Source organism: Cyclopterus lumpus, chromosome 20 (assembly GCF_009769545.1).
Source record: "Cyclopterus lumpus isolate fCycLum1 chromosome 20, fCycLum1.pri, whole genome shotgun sequence".
In the NCBI taxonomy this organism is placed as follows: domain Eukaryota; kingdom Metazoa; phylum Chordata; class Actinopteri; order Perciformes; family Cyclopteridae; genus Cyclopterus; species Cyclopterus lumpus.
Genome location: NC_046985.1, coordinates 13596279 through 13617950, shown reverse-complemented (window position 1 = coordinate 13617950; position 21672 = coordinate 13596279). Strand labels below are relative to the sequence as shown.

At 41.9% G+C, this 21672-nt stretch overlaps 2 protein-coding genes across 2 annotated transcripts; one reads left to right on the top strand and one right to left on the bottom strand.

Moving 5' to 3' along the window:
* The first annotated feature begins 141 nt into the window (after positions 1 to 141).
* On the top strand, positions 142 to 12028 carry nsmaf (neutral sphingomyelinase (N-SMase) activation associated factor). Its single transcript, XM_034560077.1, has 31 exons — positions 142 to 289; positions 1276 to 1362; positions 2164 to 2242; positions 2474 to 2535; positions 2811 to 2847; positions 3015 to 3065; positions 3539 to 3610; positions 3816 to 3863; positions 4065 to 4117; positions 4246 to 4375; positions 4466 to 4537; positions 4641 to 4749; positions 5068 to 5244; positions 5371 to 5450; positions 5570 to 5660; positions 6147 to 6210; positions 6393 to 6444; positions 6833 to 6953; positions 7106 to 7237; positions 7317 to 7359; positions 7439 to 7605; positions 8090 to 8201; positions 8592 to 8650; positions 9465 to 9532; positions 9609 to 9676; positions 9759 to 9882; positions 10110 to 10190; positions 10347 to 10497; positions 10820 to 10922; positions 11124 to 11233; positions 11420 to 12028. The coding sequence occupies exons 1-31, from the start codon at positions 252 to 254 to the stop codon at positions 11512 to 11514; spliced, it is 2736 nt and encodes a 911-aa protein (XP_034415968.1). The 5' UTR covers positions 142 to 251; the 3' UTR covers positions 11515 to 12028.
* Positions 12029 to 12460: 432 nt separating this feature from the next.
* On the bottom strand, positions 12461 to 21672 carry cngb3.1 (cyclic nucleotide gated channel subunit beta 3, tandem duplicate 1). Its single transcript, XM_034560740.1, has 18 exons — positions 21610 to 21672; positions 20354 to 20510; positions 19242 to 19347; positions 17788 to 17948; positions 17402 to 17698; positions 17100 to 17308; positions 16952 to 17002; positions 15971 to 16057; positions 15774 to 15838; positions 15313 to 15435; positions 14577 to 14718; positions 14283 to 14442; positions 14045 to 14142; positions 13850 to 13933; positions 13635 to 13753; positions 13157 to 13309; positions 12840 to 12985; positions 12461 to 12615 (listed from the first exon to the last, which is right to left on the bottom strand). The coding sequence occupies exons 1-18, from the start codon at positions 21670 to 21672 to the stop codon at positions 12608 to 12610; spliced, it is 2229 nt and encodes a 742-aa protein (XP_034416631.1). The 3' UTR covers positions 12461 to 12607.

Below are 21672 nucleotides of genomic sequence, written 5' to 3'. Positions count from 1 at the left end.
TGATGATAATGAAAATATAAATACTATGTTGGTATTGATCAAGTAAGGGTACCTCCGCCCGCATTTTTTTTACGCAGTCACGGTATACAGAAATAGAGTCAGAGTGAGCCCTCTGTCCTCAACATTGTCGACGGATCATTTGTCTTAGGGTCAGTCACGTGGTGAGCAGCAAGCAAGTTTCCGTGTTTACAGAGACGTGAGCAGACTGAGGCTGGTCGGCGTTCAGCTCGTTCGAGGATGGTTTTGCAGTCATGGCTTTTCTAAAGACGCAAGAACGAACTAAAGAAAGGTCTGTGCCGTTTATCTCGTCGCTAACACAACTCGGTCCTTCTGTGCGGGTTTGAGCCCGAGCTCCGCAAGGGCAGCGGCGGTGTGTTTGATCCTCGCTTGTTGTGAATGAGTGGTCTTCCAGTGTCAAGTCAGACTGGGCCACTCCGCTAATGAGAGCATCGCACAGCTGACAGCGGTGAGGAACCACGCAACGAGGCACAGAGACATGTCCGACGTCTCCCCGATTCGAACTTATAAAACCTATGTTTAAACATCCAGTAATAGGATCTTCTTTAGCCTTTTTTAAAATGTATTTAAAGAAAACACACTTAAGGCCTTATTTTATATATGTGTTTCACATTCACCACGAGGGCCCCTCTCCTTAAAGTTGTGGCTCTGATCTGAGCTTTATTGGGCCATGGATCTGAGCTTTATTGGGCCATGGATTATAGTGTGTGTGTGTGTGTGTGTGTGTGTGTGTGTGTGTGTGTGTGTGTGTGTGTGTGTGTGTGGTGTGTGTGTGTGTGTGTGTGTGTGTGTGTGTGTGTGTGTGTGTGTGTGTGTGTGTGTGTGTGTGTGTGTGTGTGTGTGTGTGTGTGTGTGTGTGTGTGTGTGTGTGTGTGTGTGTGTGTGTGTGTGTGTGTGTGTGTGTGATCATGCCGTGTGCGCGCGCACACGGCATGATCATTATGGGAAATATGTTTTCAAGCTGTGTAAACCAAATTACTGATGGAATCTAATGTTTACAGCATCTCAAATATTAAAAGCGCTCAACAGACATTGCACTCCTAAAACTCTGGTGAAAAAAAAAATACTTAAATTGATGCAGCACAGCCATTCCACGATGCAACTCAAGCAAGTGATGTCACCTGAGTGACGCCTCATGGGGCCTTTTAAGAGATGTTACTTTTGTGGTGTTCGTCCTGATATCAAAAGACCTGCCAATCAATGTAGGATTAAGAGCAGATGATAATCCTGCATTTTTATTTTTATTTTTTCTTCTAGATTTTCTCTCCTGTTGCTGGATTTGGAGGAATATTATTTTGAACACCACACTGCATACCATGTGACAACCAGCTCAAAAAAGGAGAGGTATGCAACATATATCTATGTGTATGTAGGAATTGTCATCTTGGGTCAGCAGCTATTTTTTGTTTAAACTTTCCTGTCCTATTATGTTGTCATCCTGATCACCATGTTGTGACCTCAGCCAAAACTCAATCTTGTGTAAAACCACACAAATTGTAGACCTTGATGTGCTTAAATCACCTTGATTGTGCTTATCAGGGTTGTGCAGGTTGCTGGTATTTAGTCAAAGCCCTTTGAAACTTGCTGCAGCTGCTCACACATCGTCTCATCCGGTTGTGAAGGCTTGAGCAAACTAAGAGGCCACAAGCCTTTCTTTCACAACAAGATCATTCAGATAATTTAGTGTTGTCATATCAGAGCAGGTGGACATGTGTCCAATAAGGAGAATGGACACATTTATGTGACAAGTTGAGTCTTACCAGTGACAGATATGAACTTCACAGTGATTTATATAATTAATGTGTTTTGCCTACTTACTTAGTGTCCTTAGTATAATTAAGTTCTACTAGTGGGCACACTGTATTTGACACTTTTTGCCACCATGCTAGATTAAACTACAAATCTGCCAGGTTGCTTTACAAAACAAGATGAGAATGAATTCATCCTGGTTGAGGAGAAATGTAATTTCTTTTTTTTTTTTAACGAGCAAGTTATATTTAGCTTCTTTTCCCTCCTATTTTAAAACTTAAGTACTGCTTTGTATTTTATACGTTTCCTTGTTGCGCACAATAATCATTTTATTAACCAGGTTGTATTTGTATTATTCTTTATTACAGTTTTTTAAAGTATCAATTTTCCTTCCAGAAAAGTCAGAGGCTCATTCAAGGTCTGTTCCAGATCTGTCATATTTGATCCAGAGGATCTTGCAGAGCCAATTTTAAAGGTTGGTTTTAATAATCTATTTATGTATGGTATGTTTTTTTTTTAAACTCTTGCTTCTAGATAACATTTATTTTTAACAAAACAGGAAATGAGGTATAACAAATTGGAAAACATCTTCTAAATTGAAAAAGATCTTCCAATAATATTAGCTTCCAAATCTGAAGATATAAGAACTACATGTGCAGTTGGAAAGAAATAATGAGATGACTAATTCTTGATCTGTTTTCTGCAGATTCCTCTTCGAGACTGTAAGAAGATTGAGTTTGTGTCGCGAGAGAACAACCCCTTCAATGAGTGAGCATGTTTTCATCTCGAGCTCCGTCCACACGTCGATGTTTATTCAGTTTGTCAAACTGGTCGGGTAACTTCTTCCAAACACGTTACGGCAGAATGAGTCGGATTGTCCGGTTGCAGTTTGTACGGCAACAAATAATTGCGCATGTATCTTAGTATTCAAAACAAACGGTGTCATTGGTTTCTGGATGACAAACCCGGATTGTTTAGTTTGCTGGTTATTCTACCACAGTGACCTTTTTGTCATTTTAACTTGTTTGTTGTTTTCCTCATAGGCCGAGGCCATCTGCCATCTCTATTTCATGTCTACAGGTGAGTCCTCATTAAATGTACATATCTTTTTATTTTGTTGACATATTCATCTTCAAAGATATGTCAGTCCTTATTGTGGTAATAGTTAGTTGTTTCATTTGTATTTGATTGTCCACAGTTATTACCTTTTTAATTGTTCCAGATGCTCATTATTCATTTCTTTCCAGGTTATTTACATCAAAGAGGGTAATGTCATAGCACCTTACAGAAATGAAAGGGTGAGTCAACCAAATCTCAACAGGGGTTCTCCTCGCATAGTAATAGGCCACAACCTGTTTGAATGGACTTGACTGTGCTCTTTATGCATTTGTTTATTTGTAGTATGGAAATCTTTTAAAGCAAATCTTCACAAGCCTGTCCACTTATGTATTTTTTTTTCTTTTTTTTTTTTCTTCGTCTTCATTTTCTCTGTTTGAAAACCTGTGCAGGGCCAAGGTCTTAAGTTAAAATAGTGTGTGAAATACAATCAGTTACATTTGAAATGTGGATTTCATGCATTATTTATCAGGAATCATATTTGAGTGCACGGTTGGGTCTTCTGTGCTTAATGTCGTCGTGCTAATTCCCACACTAAAACAGTAACGGTTGAGCTATTGCATTAAGATCTTTAATGAATTGGTTGAAGCCATACAGAAACATTTATTATTTATAATTGATTATTCAAGTGAAACACTCCCCTCATCACTTGCAGGGGGCAAAGAAAGTGACCTTTCAGTTGGAAGGTTGGAGTAAAACTGAAGATGTCGTTCAAACGTTACTTCAGGTACGTAGCTGCTCCTAAACGGTAGCAACTCCCCGTTGGGTGTTAACTTTACATCCACTACTTCCTCAGTGATGGGAATCGGGCCGTAGTATTTTGATGAAGTTTGGATTGTGCTTGACTCGGGGAAATACATGACATTGGGCCTGTGCTGCTGTGGTGTGTGCTAGCGTTGCTCTGCTCATTTTGACTCTGGTTAATTTTGCAGCTCCACAGGGCGTCCTGTCTCGATAAGCTTGGAGACCAGACTGCAATGGTGAGTCAATCGATAACGTTCAGGCACATAGTGGGCCCCTTAAAACCTGGAAGATGATGGAAAACCAGTATGAACGATCCTTTCTGCGTCTTTACTGTACTTCACATAATCTAACTTCCTGCCGTGCATGTTTTTTGTTAATTGTTGGCAAGTATCATATAATCATCCCTGATCAAACATACTGTTCTTGTATATTTCTAGATTGCAGCCAATTTACAATCACGACTGGCGAGGTCGTCTTTTGACAAAAACTGGTATGTTGACTTCTGCACTCTGATTCCCATTTCACGTTCTGTTCCGCCTCAATTTAACGAAGATCCAATGATCAATACGGTTATTGTCGTAGTATTAATATCCAGATGAATAAGACTACAATTTAAAGCTTTCAGAGTGTTGCTGAGAAGCCTCACATGGAGTGTGCCGTGGAGATGGTCATGCCTCTGGTGTCCAATCCTGGCCACGTCTGCATAACGGATGAAAGCCTCTACTTCCAGCCTCTCAATGGATATCCGGTGAGCCGCCGCATCCGAGTGGACATGCACAGGTCTGTTATCGAGCTGAGCTGAAACTAATATCACGTTTGTATCACTTTGTCCTTTCAGGAACAGGTGATTCCAATCAAACTCCACAGTGTCAGGAGAATCTACAAAAGACGGCACGGACTCCGACCTCTGGTGAGTGCAACTAGCCAGAGCAAGTACACCAATAACAATGCGGTCAATCGGGCTCGAGTCCTTTGAAATGCCCATGCTTGTGTGCGTGTCTCTCCTCACTCAGGGCCTTGAGGTGTTCTGTACCGAGAATGATTTCTGCTCTGACATCTACCTGAAGTTTTACAAGACAGCTGATAGAGATGAAATCTACTATTACATTGCTACTTTCCTGGGTGAGAAAACTCAAATCCTGTAGTGAATCTGTGCCTTGAGTTCTGAAACTATCTCAAAAACAAGAAGGTCAACAATATTGAAGGTTGCTTATTATGGATGTAAGTTACTGGCCCGCAAAAGCTCTCAAAAACTCTCCAACATGAGAAGAATATACAACGATGTAACCAGGCTTGCAGAGGACGCTTAAGTTCCTAAATGTGTGTCGGCTATCAGCACTGATCCAAAATATTGCTGTTTGCCTTTTTGAAGCCAATATTGGTAAAGCCTCATAACGCATGACTAACCTAACCCTGCTGGTTTTCTGCCGCCTCGCTCAGAGAACCATGTAACCGAGCACACCGCAGAGAGTTACATGCTGCAGTGGCAGCGCGGCCATCTGAGCAACTACCAGTACCTACTTCACCTCAACAACCTGGCGGACCGGAGCTGCAACGACCTCTCCCAGTATCCCGTCTTCCCCTGGGTCGTTGATGACTACACCAGCGTGCGGTTGGGTGAGTCAACATGCACACAGATTAATTTGCATAACATGTTACGGCAAATGATCCTGATCTGTACCCATTCAGTTTCTGAGATACACCAGTAGCATAATCGTCAGGACTTCTCCGTCTATTTCTCAGATTTGTCAAATGCTGCCACATTCAGGGACCTGAGCAAACCTGTGGGAGCACTAAACAAGGAGCGACTAGACCAGCTGCTGGTGAGACTGCTGCTTCTGGGTTGTTGACGGCAAAATGTACTGTTGGGCAAAAACTCTTTAATATAGATGTATTGTATCTGTACTGTGAGTATCATCAAACAGAGTTGTCATGGTTACAGGCTCGCTACAGAGGCATGCCTGAACCTCGCTTCATGTATGGCAGTCACTACTCCTCTCCAGGCTACGTCCTCTTCTACCTGGTCAGAGTCGGTACGTGACACACACGAGTGTGTGTGTGTGTGTGTGTGTGTGTGTGTAACCACGGCTGTAAGAATAACACCTCTGTTTGTTGTAGGCGTGGATCCGGTTAATTAATTAACACATCCATGTCAAACTGCAATTCTTCTTTGTACATTTTAAAATGTGCCTTCAAAAACTACAACATAAACATGTTTAATTTAATACCGTAGGTATTATTATTCCTTTTGCAGCCTCAGTATATCGGGCATAGCTTTAGTCTGAATACAGACCATGGAGACCAAAACAAGCACCACTTAATACAAAAATAAAATCTTCTTTCTTCATCTCTTTGGAGCACCTTTCGCTACAGTTGTCAACATGTTTAAACTACAGCAACCTAGAGACTGATTACACTAATAGAAAGTGAGATCATGTATTCTGGGTCTTAGTCTGATATGAAGCTGCCATCTTTGCTTCGACTGAAAAACAAACCTAATAATTTCTTTTCTCCTGCAGCTCCAGAGCACATGCTGTGTCTCCAGACTGGCCGTTATGACCACGCCGATCGCATGTTTAATAAGTACATTATTTTCTACTTGAAATTGAATAAACCATGGAATCTAGTCATCAGCCACAAATCAGCGGAGCAACTTTACTAAGATATTACTAATGATAGATTCATGCATATTTAAATAAAATCTTAATGATAACACATGGTTGCATACATGATTTATTAATGACATTTTATTTATTTTTTTATAGCATAGGTGATACATGGAAAAACTGCTTAGAGGGGGCAACGGACTTCAAAGAGGTAAAATATGACAAAGTGAAGTGTGCCCAATCAATACAGACAAATCAGAGTTGTGTTTTTCTTCCGTTCAATCATTATTTTTTTTTGCACTCTGAACCAAGTATGTTGCCACATGAATTGGCTGCTGTTGTTTTGATAAGATGCAGGTTTAGTCGCAAACAAGTCAGTTGAGGAAATTTTGCTTCAGAATGTCAATGCCGAAAAATACTCCTACCATACCTGTGTATTATGTATAAGTATAAAACAAGCAATTATTCCATTTGGTTGTTGTCACGATCTGTTTGTAAAACGCTCTTACTGAGGTGCCGTGAACAACTACATAGACAGTATCTCCCTGGGAAGGCATGGGATCAGTGTTGACATGGTTTCCACCTTTCCTGTGATGCAGTTGATTCCAGAGTTTTACGGGAATGACTGCGGCTTCCTGGAGAACAAACTGAGGCTTGGTTTGGGCAGGAAGCAGAACGGAAGCTTAGTTGGGGATGTTGTTCTTCCACCATGGGCCTCAGGTAACTTCCTCCCATCTGATCACGATATGCATGTACACTCTGCTGGACACATGACACTCTTGACCCTCTACCTCCTTGTTTTTAAACATTACAATCCCTTTCAGTCTGTGCGCTGCTTCATATTTACTGTGTCCTGATTGTCATGACTCCAGACACCAGGGATTTTCTTCAAAAGCACAGGACAGCACTGGAGAGTCAGTACGTGTCGGAGCACCTTCACGAGTGGATTGACCTGGTGTTTGGCTTTAGACAGAGAGGCAGTGAAGCTCTCGCAGCCCATAACGGTAAAATACAGCAGCCGTTCACTGACATCAAACCCACCAAAGCTGGACTAAGACTCATATTTATCTCATTATCTTTCAGTGTTTCACCCACTGACCTATGAAGGAGGCATCGACTGCGATAGGTATTAAAGAAAGCCACAAACTAATTATAAAGATAATTCTTATTGCATCACGGAGCTAACTTTCCCATTCTCTGAAAAGCATTGAGGACCCTGACCAGAGAATCGCCATGCTGACACAGATCCTGGAGTTCGGCCAGACGCCCACACAGCTGTTCACCATCCCTCACCCTCAGAGGATCACGCCAAGGTTTCAAAACATAACTCGAAGCCCCAGCAGCAACTCACCAGTCAGTGACCTATCTCCAGGTAGAAACACACACACACACACACACACACATACACACACACAAGTTATAAAGAATTAAAACATCTAAAACCGCACTTCAAATCTAATGGCATGTCATGCTGACCAATGGCGCTGATGATTCATACCTCTAAGTGGAGTTTTTTGTTAGTGGAGCTCTGGCTTTGTGCTGTTTGGGTGGCCATTTGTATTTCAGTGACTCATCCCTGTTTAGAGTAATGGTTCACATGCAATCCATGAGATAGTTTAGAGAGTCTTAGTTCATAAACCAACATGTGTCCAATAAGAATATGTATGGAAGTACATATTCCATATTAGTCAACTGAGAAATAATTTAATATCTGCCCGTAACTGCAGATTTGTTTAATTTCCAGTGATGCATAGATCATTTGCATAAGCAGCATTCAACACTATCTAACGCATAGAAATGTAATTTGTATTCTCCATATGTGCTAACTGCAGGTCTCCCTGTGCTTTGTTTTGCAGCCTCTCAGAGTGAGGACTCGTCCTTCGAAGACCTGACCGAGGAGAGCAGGAAGTTAGCCTGGGCAAACATGGGAAATCTGACACCCATCTCCAGCCACAAGATCCATAAAGAGTAAGTCAGGAGGCATCCAGTTGGCTACAGTAATGACAAAGTACACATATAATTGCATTGTGGGTCCAGATATAACCGAAGTGAAAGCTCTGGTTCAAATATGAGGAAGTGCAAGCAAAGCTAGAAGGCGTGATGCAGCTGCAGAAAAGACAATCGTGAAATGAGGATTTCATGCATTAAAATGTATTTTGAAGACCGCTGTGGACGGGTGGCTGCTGTAGAGCTACTTCCTCCAGTTCAGGGGGAAAAAGCAGCAGACCAATCTCTGGAAAAAAAACATGTTTTCTCACATTTCTAAACATTTCTCTTGGGGAAACATTTTCTGTTGCCTAAGTATATCCTGCCCTGCATATTTTCTGTTTTTTATATATTTTCTTGTTGAATGTGCAGGGCTGTGACGGGCATCGCTGTGTCTCTTGATGGAGCAGCTATTTTCTCCACATCTCAAGGTCTGTAAAATATCTGAAATAAAATTGGAGACAAATATTGATTATTGTAAAGGCACGAAAGAATTATCAATAGTCAGGCGCTGACTCTGTTCGGGAACTGCAGTTTAGTGTTACTGAGATTCTGATCCATGACGATGAAAGATTTCACCCCATAATGATAACCCTGTGTGTGTGTATGTAATGATGAACCATGTTACCACCACAATCATCATCATCATCATCATCATCATAAAGTAGCAAGACAGGACACTGTGTGTGTGTGTGTGTGTGTGTGTGTGTGTGTGTGTGTGTGTGTGTGTGTGTGTGTGTGTGTGTGTGTGTGTGTGTGTGTGTGTGTGTGTGTGTGTGTGTGTGTGTGTGTGTGTGTGTGTGTGTGTGTGTGTGTGTGTGTGTGTGTGTGTGTGTGTGTGTGTGTGTGTGTGTGTGTGTGTGTGTGTGTGTGTGTGTGTGTGTGTGTGTGTGTGTGTGTGTGTGTGTGTGTGTGTGTGTGTGTGTGTGTGTGTGTTGAGACCCTTTTAAAGTACGGCCTTTTTCATCATTTTTAGTGACCTTGTGTGATGAGATTTTGTATGTCTCAACATCATTGCAACCTCTGCCTCTAGTGGCCATCTGGGGTTCTTCTCTTAGCATAATGGTGCAGAGTGATGTCATCGCAGTCAGATTCTCACACCGGAATCAGAGGAGTAGCACAACACCTGAAGTTGCAATTAGTTTTCCCATCAGAAGCAGCAAGGTTACAGTTTTACAAGCAGAGTGGATCAAAAGGCTCTGATCATTTTTAATCTGTATGTTCCTTCGCTCCTCTTTCTTCCAGATACAACACTTAAAATGTTTTCCAAAGAGTTGAAGGACTTCCAGAGAAGCATGTCCTTCTCTAACATGGTATGCAGCTGTATTTACTTTCCACTGCGCCGTGTCGAACTCTCCCTAAACTGTAAACTGCTTGGCCATTTCACAGGCACTATCATCGTGTCTGATGCTGGCAGACGGTAAAACTGCAGTGTGCTCTTCCTGGGACAACAATGTGTGCGTATGGTTATTACGTACATATGATTCTCATAATGATCTTCAGGACTTCACACTGACCCACATGTTTCTCTTCCCTTAGTTATTTCTACTCCGTCCCCTTCGGCAGGCGGCAGGACACGCTGATGGGCCATGATGATGCAATCAGTCAAATGTGTTGGTTTGATGACCGGCTGTACACCGCGTCCTGGGACTCCACCGTTAAGGTAAACACCAAAGTACTCCAATGAGGTGATGCTATTCAATTGTTACTGAGCCATGAATGTATCGGGCATGTTGTCATTTGGACAAGTTGAGTGTGTGTGAAAGCTAATAAATGCTACTCATAAACTCAGTCAGCTAACAACATTGCGTCATTGTTGCAGACGGATGTGGTGCATTTATAGTTTCTTTTCTGGGTTATGATGAGTTGATGATGCCGTTGTTTTCACAGGTCTGGCAGTGCGCTGCTGAGGGCTCAAATCACAAGAGATCCCAGTTTCAGCTTCTGGCTGAGTTGGAGCATGACGCTGGGGTGAGTGAGGAAGATATCTGTATTTCATTTTTTTATAATTGACTTGATTCAGAGGAGCTGGAACGTGTCGGGATTTGCGTCTGAACACTCAGTGGCAGCAGCAATCAAAACATACAAGTGAGCTGTTCCCTGTGTAATATTGCCTCTCTTACAAAGGTGAACACCATTGGTCTGAATCCAGCGGGGACTCTGCTGGTTTCTGGCTGTAAAGATGGGGCCGTCACCATCTGGGACACCAGCAGCTACGGGACACTGCAGCAAGTCCACTGCCACACTGGAACCATCCACCACGTGGCCTTTAGTCCTGGTATGTGTCAAGTAGGCTGACGTGTATGTTTCAAACACAATTCAACACACTGCTCTTGAGCTTTAATGTTTGCACATCTTCAGCACCACGTTTGAACCCGGCAATGCCTTTTTTTGTTGGTTCTTGTTTGGTTTATTAGCTCTTAATTCTTAGAGACTGCCTTTCAGGAGTGGAAATAGGACTTTTGTCTTGAAGGGTCAGTATAAAACACCGTAATTGGTGATGGCATGCAGCTCCAAATTAAGCCAACCAGCTTGACCGTGAACACAAGGTCACCTTGAAACCATGACTAAAGTAAGAACTCTGATTATCACATCCTCAGATAGCCGACACGTCCTCAGTGTCGGTGCCGACTCCTGTATGAAGGTTACTGACGTCCAGACAGGGATGGTGATCTCGACTGTGAAAGCTGTGGAGGAGCAGAGGTAAGATCACACCGCCTTCACAACAGGAAAGGCAGATGACCGTTTTACCCAAACCAAGAGCTCCCAGCAACCAGACAGTCAAATGAATGTTCTAAATCTTATTTTGATCTGACATGTGAGAGGGTTATTTTAGTTCTTTAAATGCTGTTATGGTGCTAGCTGATGCTGCAAGTCAAAAGGATTTAACATCTGTGGGTCCAGGTGTTTCTGCTGGGACGGGAACTCGGTGCTGTGTGGGGGACGGTCTGGTGACCTCCTGCTGTGGGACCTGCTCAGCAATACAGTCACCCAAAGGATCCCTGCGCATTCAGGTACCTCTCACCTATTTTGTTTGTGATATTAAGCGACAACAAAACAGCTTTTTAAGAGCACCATTGCACCGATTTCGCTGTAAATATTCGTTTCAATCATCAGATCGTTGCAATATGATAAAATAGAAGTTTTAAGTTATGATAAATGTAGAAATATGTTCCTTATGAAAATGATGTCTTGCACAGGTGCTGTCACAGCCATGTGGATGAGTGAGCTGTGCTCCACAGTGATCACAGGCGGAGAGGACAGACAGATAATTTTCTGGAAGCTCCAGAGTTAAAGGACGGTTTCTGCACATTGCTTCTGTTGCAGACGTTCTGACCAAGTATCCTGCAGCCTGCATGAGCCAACTATCTGACTTTGAAAAGAGACATGAAACCGTTGCCAGGAGCTGAAACCGCTCTGTGAAGTGCAGTATCACGGAGCAGGTGGAGGGAGGTGACGACTTTAAAAACCTGTTCAAAATCCAGACAAAGGGTCACATAGTCATGTTAGTTCATAGCGATCTGCACATTGAGAGAAAATGTCCAATTGCAGTTTTGTGCATGAGAGCTGGAACAGTGTACAAGCCTTATTTTCCACTTCTGTTTTCAGCTTATTCTACGTGTGTGGATTTTTTTTTTTCTTTTTCAAATGTATTATTTTATATGCATCATGTTACACGCTGCTTTTTAAAATTATATTTCAATAGCTTTATGTGCATTTTATTCTGTGAAGTGGATTTAAAATGTCTGTCAAAGGTTTCAGGCTGCTCTGGTGTTATCAATAATTAAATAACACTGATCTTAGTATTATTTCCTCTATTTTTTTTTTTTTTTTGGGGGGGATCTCCAGAGTAATATGCTGAGCTCTGCAGGTTGCAACCAATATCGTATTGTCCACAAACCTTTCAAACACTCAAAATTCAACTCACTGCTCTTGAGCTTTAATGTTTGCACATCTTCAGCGGCACATTTGAACCCCGCAAAGCCTCAGGTTTTACTTTACTAGTTTGTAGTACTGTGAAGAGCGAGGCATCGTTTCTGTCATGTGCGTTCCACACATCATCTGTCAGCCACACGGTGTGAGCAGGACTTTTTACGTCTTTCTTTTAATTTTCTTCTGGTGGAAGTATAAACATTCTAATGCGTAACAGTAGCTGGTTTTTACCGTGAACATCTTAACTTTGTTTTGTACAAAAATAACACAGACTTTAAACGGAACGTTAACCATCAGGTTAAATAAAACTGAAGAAATCCACAAACATTTACAAGGTGAATAATATTAAATTCAAATTACAGCTGCCCCGTTTCTGTCTTCTTGTGGGACTTTCAGTAGCCGATGAGTGAAATATACAAAATGATACACATTTGAAGAGGTGGAGCTCAGCAGAATCATGTTTCTGTGGACAAAAGACACAAAAGAGCATTATGTCAGTGTGTGTGTGTGTGTGTGCCATGTAAGTCTGGAGCCGCTGACCTCTTCATGAATGGTGATCGATGCTCGTAAACATTTACAATAACTATACGATGCTTACATTTCTCATAGTGGTTTACTTGTCAGCAACCAAATCAAACTATCCCAGTTATCTGTGTGAAGAATGCAGCATCACTGTAAAGACTTTACCTTGAGAGAGAAGCTTCAATTTGCGGAAATTGGTAAGAAGTCGAATTAGTTTCGGTGTTTCTGTTTTTTGTCCAAGCAATGCAAAACCTGGTTGCTTCTCCTCTTTGGTTTTGGCAGGTGGAGGGCCTTTGGATTTGGTAAGTTTCCTTCACAATCACACACAGACAACATCCTTAATGGACTGAATCACAGAATTCAATGTATCACAAGGATTTGACCATGTTTTTTAGAGGTCGGTGCTGATAAAGTACTTGTTAAAATGGAGCCATATCCACGATGAAACATTTGCATATGAAGTATGACTGTGAATAACTTACCTTCCCTTTCTGGCCAACACTTTCTGAGACTCTGGGTAGTGGACGAGGATATCAAACAAGTCCTTCTTCTCCAGGACAAACAGGTTAGCAAAGCCATGCGCCTTCACATTAGCTGTGCGCCTGTTTCCTCCATCTTTGGCCGACTGTAGTAAACTGATGACAGAGGCAAAAATATTAATAAATGCCATGTGTTCAGAATGTCCATTTAAAATAAAATTGATCTCTTGGGAAATGCTGGGACTGATGATTTTTTTTTTGTTTTTTTTACAATATATATACACAATATAACTGCAATGCCATCTCTGTATAGTATGCTATACTACAGTTTATAGCAAATATATTCTCCTTGTACATTACTTATCATTACCATGCCAATCAGTGTCATCAAGTCCTTTTTAGTGGAGGATGAAAATGAAGCATGAATATGTGTCTTGTTTGTGAATGTGTAGTTGTCACGGATCACGAAACGCAGACCGACCTGATTTCTCCGAACACGCAGCCGGCCTTCAGTGTGACGAACACGATGCTGTTGTCAGGTCCTCCCACCACCTGCACCGCTCCACTTTTGATGACGTACATCTCTTTGCCGATGTCGCCCTGCAGAGGAACACGCAGAACATGAACGCGGGGGGGTCAGCGTTCCACTCGGATACCGAAGACTTATCGTTCACACACAAACGCACACATACTCACTTTCTTCACGACAAAGTCTCCAGGTAGATAGACAATTGACTTGAGCCTCAGCAACATGTCCACCAGCATCTGCTGGTCACAGCCCTGGAAGAGACAATAGCGGGTATTCAGTTCAGAAGGATGTGTGTATCACATTTTTAAAAACTCAGTTTAATGCTCTCAAATCATAGGAGGACGTGGTGACTGCTGACTCGCCTGAAACAGTGCGATCTTCTGGAAGGTGGTCAGGTTGATGTCCACGGCGATGGCAGTTCTCATCACCAGAGGCATCTTATCCAGCAGCTCAGACTCGTCTGGAGAGGACATGGATACCTCAACATACAGTCAGCTGTCAAAAGCAAGTTCTTGACATGTCTGACAAATTGCGTTTTTATCTTGATATTCTTGATTATGGTTTTCATACATTTGTGACTTAAACTTGTCTTGGACTCACCCAGCATGCCCTGAGCTGCCCAGGTGTAGTTGTACCAGGTCCGGACTCTATTCTGGACACTTTTGGGAATCCCGTAGGTATTCATGTAGTCAACGCAGCCATCCATCGATGCCCTGAAATATGTTTTACCTGCTGTTGCTGCTCCTATGACGTCTCTCATCTGAGAGAAGGAAAAACGGATGGAGAGGCAGCGTGTTTAATTACAATATACATTGTGAAGATAAGCTTTTGGTAGGACATATGATATGATAGTTATGAATATATGTTATTTTTAAAAACCCTCCTCCAACCTACCTGTCCAATCAAACTAGAGAACACAAAGACGCCAATGAAAAAGTTGGCCATCTGAAAACTTATCTCAAAGGTGGTTACAGGCTCTGGAAGACCACCGATGTTGATGAGACTGCGGACTGCAAAGTAGTAACAACGCAGGTACCTGTGGAAGGACAGAGTACATCTTAATTTAATTTTTATAGCAACAATTAATGCCTCGCGTTTGTACGCTTCCCCCAAACAGTCAAGTCACAGTGTACACCAAGGTCTGTGTTCCTTTGCCCTCTTTTTTTCCCCCTATGGTCTCCCTCTAAAAGTCTTGGGCCAAAGTAGTTTTGGGAGAGTTCCTTTGTTTTATTTTTGGTCCATGAGGTAATCCTCCGTTTCCTTGTGCTCAGATCTGCGCCTGCCTGACCATCGTCCTGGATTTTCAATCTTCTGCCAACCAGTTCCCTCTCTCAGACAACAAATCGTTCATCCTAGAGTCCAAGTTAACGTGTATGGCAAAATATTTCTGGCCCAGGTTGCCAGCCTGGCCAAGGCAGCAACACCACCGGCAAATAATGTGGCTTGTTCTGAACAGACATGTTTTCAACTGGCACCGCACCAGCATAGTAGAGAGGGAGGGATTTACTCAAGTCATTTTCAGCACCATGGACAGAGACACAAAGAGTGAGAGGATCTCAGGGCTTTCAGCAACAACAGTCTATAATCACAAACGTCACAAACGAGATAAAGTCAAAAGAAAAGTACATACGCAGTGCCCTCTCCATCATAAACCCATGTGGTCGATTTAATACCCTGGTACACGGAGGCCACGAAGTATGCACAGCTGTTGAGGTGGAGGGCGTAGAGCAGGTAACCTGTGGTGCGAATCACCCTGCCATAGGAAGGCAGCGATATGAAAGAATTAGAAGGAAATGAACTGCTCCGTGAGCAAGTGTTGTCACAAACTAAACAAGTAGCAGCATGTATACTGGCTGTGAAGAAAAGCAGAAGATGAATAAATACAAATGAACGACTGAGAATTCAGAGTGTGAACATGGAGTGTCCGGTAATATCCAAACCATGTATTTACAAAGACGAAATGACAAGCAAGTGGAAAGTAAACGGTTAACACGCATCATTCCCTGCTCGCAGACAACTCAACGGTACAGTTCATCTAATGGTAGAAGTTCACAAACGGTGGATTAAAAAAAAGAAAAAGAAAGCGTTTACCTCCAGATGTAGGCCTTGGCCATGATGCTCTCAAGTCGATCGCTAAACTCAAAGAAGGACTCAATCTAGAACACACAAGAAAGCAAAGAAGTGAGGGACTGGACCGGATATGTGAAGCCTCTCGTTTCTTCTTCTTTTTTTAAATGTACATCATTAGTAAAGAAAAAAAAAGAAAAAAGGATTAGTCGTCTGCCTACCCGGATAAAGCGGTTGACTCGGTATATGGTGGAGAATTTAAAGTGCAGGCATAGAAGGTCAAAAGGGATGATGCTGAAGATATGAATCTGAAAAGAAAGGACAACAACACCTTTTGATTCAATGATTTCACTCTGCGGGGACATACTGTATATACGGGGGTGGAGGAAGTAATACGGTCATTTACTTAAATAAAAGTGGTACAACATTGTGAAAATATCAGTAAAGGTCTTTCATTTCAAATATAATGTATTTCAAGTATTACAGTAAAAGTAATTGACTGATGTGTTATTATAATATGACATGATTAGATTCTTAATACTGATGCACTATAATAGCATTCAACCCTTGCAGCTGGTTGAGGTGGAGCTCATTTCAATCACTTCATATTCAGTTGTAGAGGTAAGTCTAGTGGTTCCCAACCTAGGGGGTTGGGGCCCTCCAAAGGGACACAACCTAAATCTGAGCGGTCATAAGAGAATACAAAACAAAGACAAAACAGCATCTGCTACACACATTTGGAAAATTGCTTTACTTTTTTTGAGAAATAATGACTCATTTCACATCTTTGTGCCATAAGCAATGACACCATGTGAGACGTTTAGGTCTCTTTGATGGAACTGCCACTAACTCATTGACATCTGACACGTGAACAAACTGTTTTATTGTAAGAGGTCACAATCCAAAAAGTTTGGCCAGCAACGGTTTAATCTTTAATCCGACCGACATCGTGTCTTTCAGAGGCTCGGTTTTAAAGCTAGTGTGAAGATGCTGGAATCATAATCCAACTAGACATAGACATAAGGGTAAGAGGTGAGCACTGTGTTACGTTTCATAATGTTATCGTATTAGCCAGAAACTACGGTTGTCAGACAAATGAAGTGAAGACAAATTAATCTGTAGAAATATATTGAGAAATTTGACTATTTAATTGCCGTACTTGTAAATGTCCTTAGTTAGTTTCCATATCGTTACAATCTCACCTTCAATTTTTGTGATTCCCGATAATGCACCTTAGCCATAGGTCTGCTTTTCTGCAGGGCGAAGAAGAAAAGGAATATCAAACACCGTTGAATTAGGCAAACTATCACAGATATAGATTACACACCTGCATTATGTTTTGAGACTTACAACGACGTCCCCGGCTTTGACAAACTGCAGTCGGGGCTGCCAAATAATGATGTCAATAACGTTCACTACGTCACTCAGAATGTCGAAAAATATCCAGTAGGGGTTGTTGGTTTCATTATGGTAAGGGAAGGCCAACCGCGCCGTGCAAAACCAAACGTTGTAGTTGAATGCCAACCCTACCAGGGACAACCAGGCAATGTACCGACGATCTGGAGAGAAACAGAAGTACACTTTTTCATTTTCTTGTGTGTATATGTTTATTTAATCTCAGCTGTCCCGTTCCCTGTGTGCACCATACATACCTAAGGGATCTAGGGTCTGTCCCAGTACGCCATCCATCTTGTTCTCGATTGGCTGTAAGAGGGTGTCGAAGAAGGAGACGATGATGTTCGTGAAGAACTTTGCTTTCTTCTTGGCCTCCTCCTCCAGCCTCGCCTCCTCTGCTTTCTTCTCCGCATCCAGCCTTTTCTCCTCGTCCTTTATCTTCTTCTCCTCTGCCTTTTTGGCGTCCACTTCCGCCTTCTTTTTATCCGCCTCTTCTTTTGCTATTCGCTCCTCTTCCTTCATCCGGAGGTAGTCCTCCTTCTTTAGAATAGGCGCTGAAGACAAAGAGAGCGAGGCAGAGTTTAGTGGCTCTTTGGCCATTTTCCGTGTGCCGGCTCTCTGTGTTGCTTTTGTCCATACTTACTGACGGGCGGGGTGATTTCTGGCGAAGTGGCATACGGGTCTATGGATTTGTCCTTGAGAACCGCTGTCTGCTCTCTTAACTTATTGATTATACTTCTGAGCATATCATCTACTTCCCGGTTGTAGACAACAGGTGGAGGAGGGGGAGGGGGGGCCTCTTCACTGCAAACAGGGAGCAAAGGAAACCGAAGGATGACTAACGGATTACGAGAGAAAAAGGTGACGCTTAATCTGAGAGGAGGGGCCTGAATTTGATAATAATTGTATGTGGTAAAAAAAAAAAAAATAACCTCAATTAAGTGGGAGAGTTTGATAAATGTGGCAATATAGTTCATGTTGTTATTGTCACTATTCATCTAATGAGATGGAAGAAAGAGCAGAGAGACCCACAACCCTATATTAGTTCTATATCATAATATCATATATATATATATATATATATATATATATATATATATGTATATATATATATATATATAGAACAAAATAACTTGTTTCTACTTTCATCTGAACCTCAGAGAAAAACATTTATTTTATGAATATATTATATTCATAAAAGAAAATCTACTTTTCATTTGCCAATAAAAAAAACCAAAATAATTGAATCATCTGCAAAGAACCACATGAATTCTTTGAGATCGATCAGCTATTGCGTTCACATGCAAGTGAAATGCTCAAAGTCGGTCACAAATACCACTAAGCTCCTAATCTCCTTTTCTGCTTTTGGAGTCACGGGCTGAGAGTCACAGGCTTCAATGCATATTTGAAGATTAAATTAAACACGTTTTGGTTTAAATGGCAGATATTAGGAGTAACAGTTATGTTTTAAGTTTGTAAATAATGTAAATACTGAATGCTAGAAATCCCACATTGTTGTTATTGTTTACTGTGTTGAACGAGCTGATTTACTCCTGAAACGGACAGAGCTCAAGCTCTAGGGTCAAGGTGTTCTCAGTCCAGTGTCGGTCCACATTTGTACTAAAATAAACAAATGTTAAATGTTCGTCTTCTCTCTAATTTCACTCGAGACGACACAACGCACCTAAAATAAAAAGCCAGAGTCTGTCAACTTAACAAGTAACATCTGCACTAACATTTCTGGAGGTATATTCACCAGGTCGTACCACACAAAGCACCACACGGTTGAGCATTTAAAAGGACGTTTCACACTAGATCGGAGGCTCTCAAACATTGTCATTGTACAGCTAATATAAATAGCTTATTAAAGACAACAAACATTACTGGTTTTGATGATATCTTAAATTTGGAATTGTTTCAGACAAAAAAAAAGGAAAAGAAGAAAATAATCTGAATTAAATTAGGGCCCTTTTGAAAGCATTACATGTCAGTAGTACTGAAATGTAATGCACCTCACATAGCGGCTCAACCTGTGCAGGGTCCCAAGGGACGGGAGCCTATATCCTACACAAGATACACACAGCGAGGAATTCTTACCCTTCAGCTCCATCTGGGTTGGCAGAAGCACCGGCAGGAGCACCGGCAGGAGCAGCTGGGGCTGGTCCTGAGGCAGGAGCACCGGCAGGAGCAGCTGGGGCTGGTCCTGAGGCAGGAGCACCGGCAGGAGCACCGGCAGCAGCAGCTGGAACTGGTCCTGAGGCAGGAGCACCGGCAGGAGCACTGGCAGCAGCAGCTGGAACTGGTCCTGAGGCAGGAGCTGGAAGAAAAGCACAGCAGCAATCTTTAGTCAGTTTCTCACAGCCATATCAAAAGGTGATCGCGTCCAGGACAAAACAAAAAAAGAAGAAACCCTCAACTTCTCCACTTAAAAAGGTCCAACTCCTCGACTTAGGGGTACAGTATGGCAAAACATCTGCACTTGAGTCTTCTTGTGTTCTCTGTGTCTCCGAGGGGAGCAGCTGCACACATCTGTTGCTCCGGCATCCAGTCAGTGACATGATTTGACATAGTTGGAAACTACAAAGAGCTACTTCAGCTTTGGGGTGCAATTTAAAAATGATCAGTCCAGTTTAAGTCCACATTTGTACGACAGTGAACTCATTATTTTTCTTTTTTTTGAAATGCAGTGTTTTACGTTGAATGAGTGAGAGGAGACACTGTGCTGAGAAAAAGCTGGGGGGAAACACATCACACCTAACTGTGAGTTACTGTCCGGTTTGAATGAAGTGTGGTAATATTTCCTTTGACAATTTAAGAGTTTTTATTTTGTCAGTTTATCGGACTGAAGACACAGAGTGCCCAATCTCCACACTCGCGGACTTTGAGGGGCCCTCCTGTAAAGTCTGAGGGTTTTTACATTATCTTATGTAAACCACGTGCATCTGTATATTGCTCACACACCCAGGCCTTAACATGGCTGAGTTCACTGTCCCCTCCCTCTGCCAGATAATATATCTCTGATAATATATCTCTGTTAATATATCTCTGATAATATATCTCAGATAATATATCTCTGATAATATATCTCTGTTAATATATCTCTGATAATATATCTCAGATAATATATCTCTGATAATATATCTCTGTTAATATATCTCTGTTCATCTCTACTCTACAGCCGTATCAGCTCAGAGCATTAGACCTCTCACCTGGTGTTGGTTCTTCCTTCTTGGACACTTCTTCTTTCTTCACTTCCTCTTTCTTCTCCTCTTCTTTTTTGTCCTCCCCTGTCTTCACTTCTTCTTTCTTTTCCTCCCCTTTCTTTGGCTGCTCTTTCTCCTCCTTCGTTTCAGGGGGCTTTTCTTCCTGTAAATAAACAAAACTGGTACCAGCGTGCAGACAAAAGTGTCTTAAAGGACAACAACAAACATGACCAAACATTTTGTTTTTGTATTAAGCAAATAAAGCATGCTATGGATCCAACAAATGTCAAATGGGTTTCACTTCTGCATATTTGCTAATGACTTTTTAAAAATCAATGTGTTTTTAGGCCTCTGCTTAAAAAATGATTGCATACCCAAACTAAAAAGGAGTCATCTCTGCAACCGCAACAGCTATTTGAATACTTTTGGTGTTATAATAAAGGCCACACATGTGATAATCGTTCAGATGTATAACTATCAGTCTATATGTTACTAGTTAAAGAGTAAATGAAGATGGCGCACAGCAAAAATGAAAAGGTTTCAATTTTGCCCCAAAACAAAAAGCACTTTTAGGATGATTATCTCTTTGAAAAGATGCACTTGAAAGGTTTAAACTTCTCAATAATATAGCACAATATGTGAACTGTCTCTCTGCAATGTTTGACTTTGACAAAGTGAAGCAGAACAACATTAGTTACATTTTAGTACAGACAGCTAGGTCTGGAAACACGCAGTGAGTGAGCTCACTCCTGGCGAATTAAGGTTATTATATTTTTATAATTATTTTAGTTGGTGTTTGAGTTGTGTTTGAAGTGGCGGACTTATTCTTGTAGCCCAGGTCCTGTTGTATTTTAATTTGATGATATTTGCTCAACATTATGTAATATTGATCCCCTGTTTATGCCACTGGCCCCGCGGGTCCCCATATGGCACTTGTAGTTCATTCTGAAGGCCTAGCAGTAAACCAGTAAGTCCACTCATGCCGGCCCACCCTCCCTGCTGAAGCTGAACTCACTGCTCTTCATGAGCGCCAAGCTGCTTCAGAGGCTTTCAGGGATCTGATTCACCCGCCACGGTTTGCCTATAAAACAACTCCTGTGTGCTCAGAGCGACGAGGTCAATGCAATGTTCGGTTTAAATGGTGCACACGGGCTAAGACATATTACCCTAAACCTAAAACACATGTGAAAATATGCAGATTAAACAAACATGAGGGTCCAGGTGTTTTCCATGTCAGATGCTAGAAAGAGGTCAGGCCGTACCTTAGCTGGTGGAGGTGGGGTAGAAGGCTCTTCTTGGGCAGGGGGAGGCTCAGGAGCCCCCAT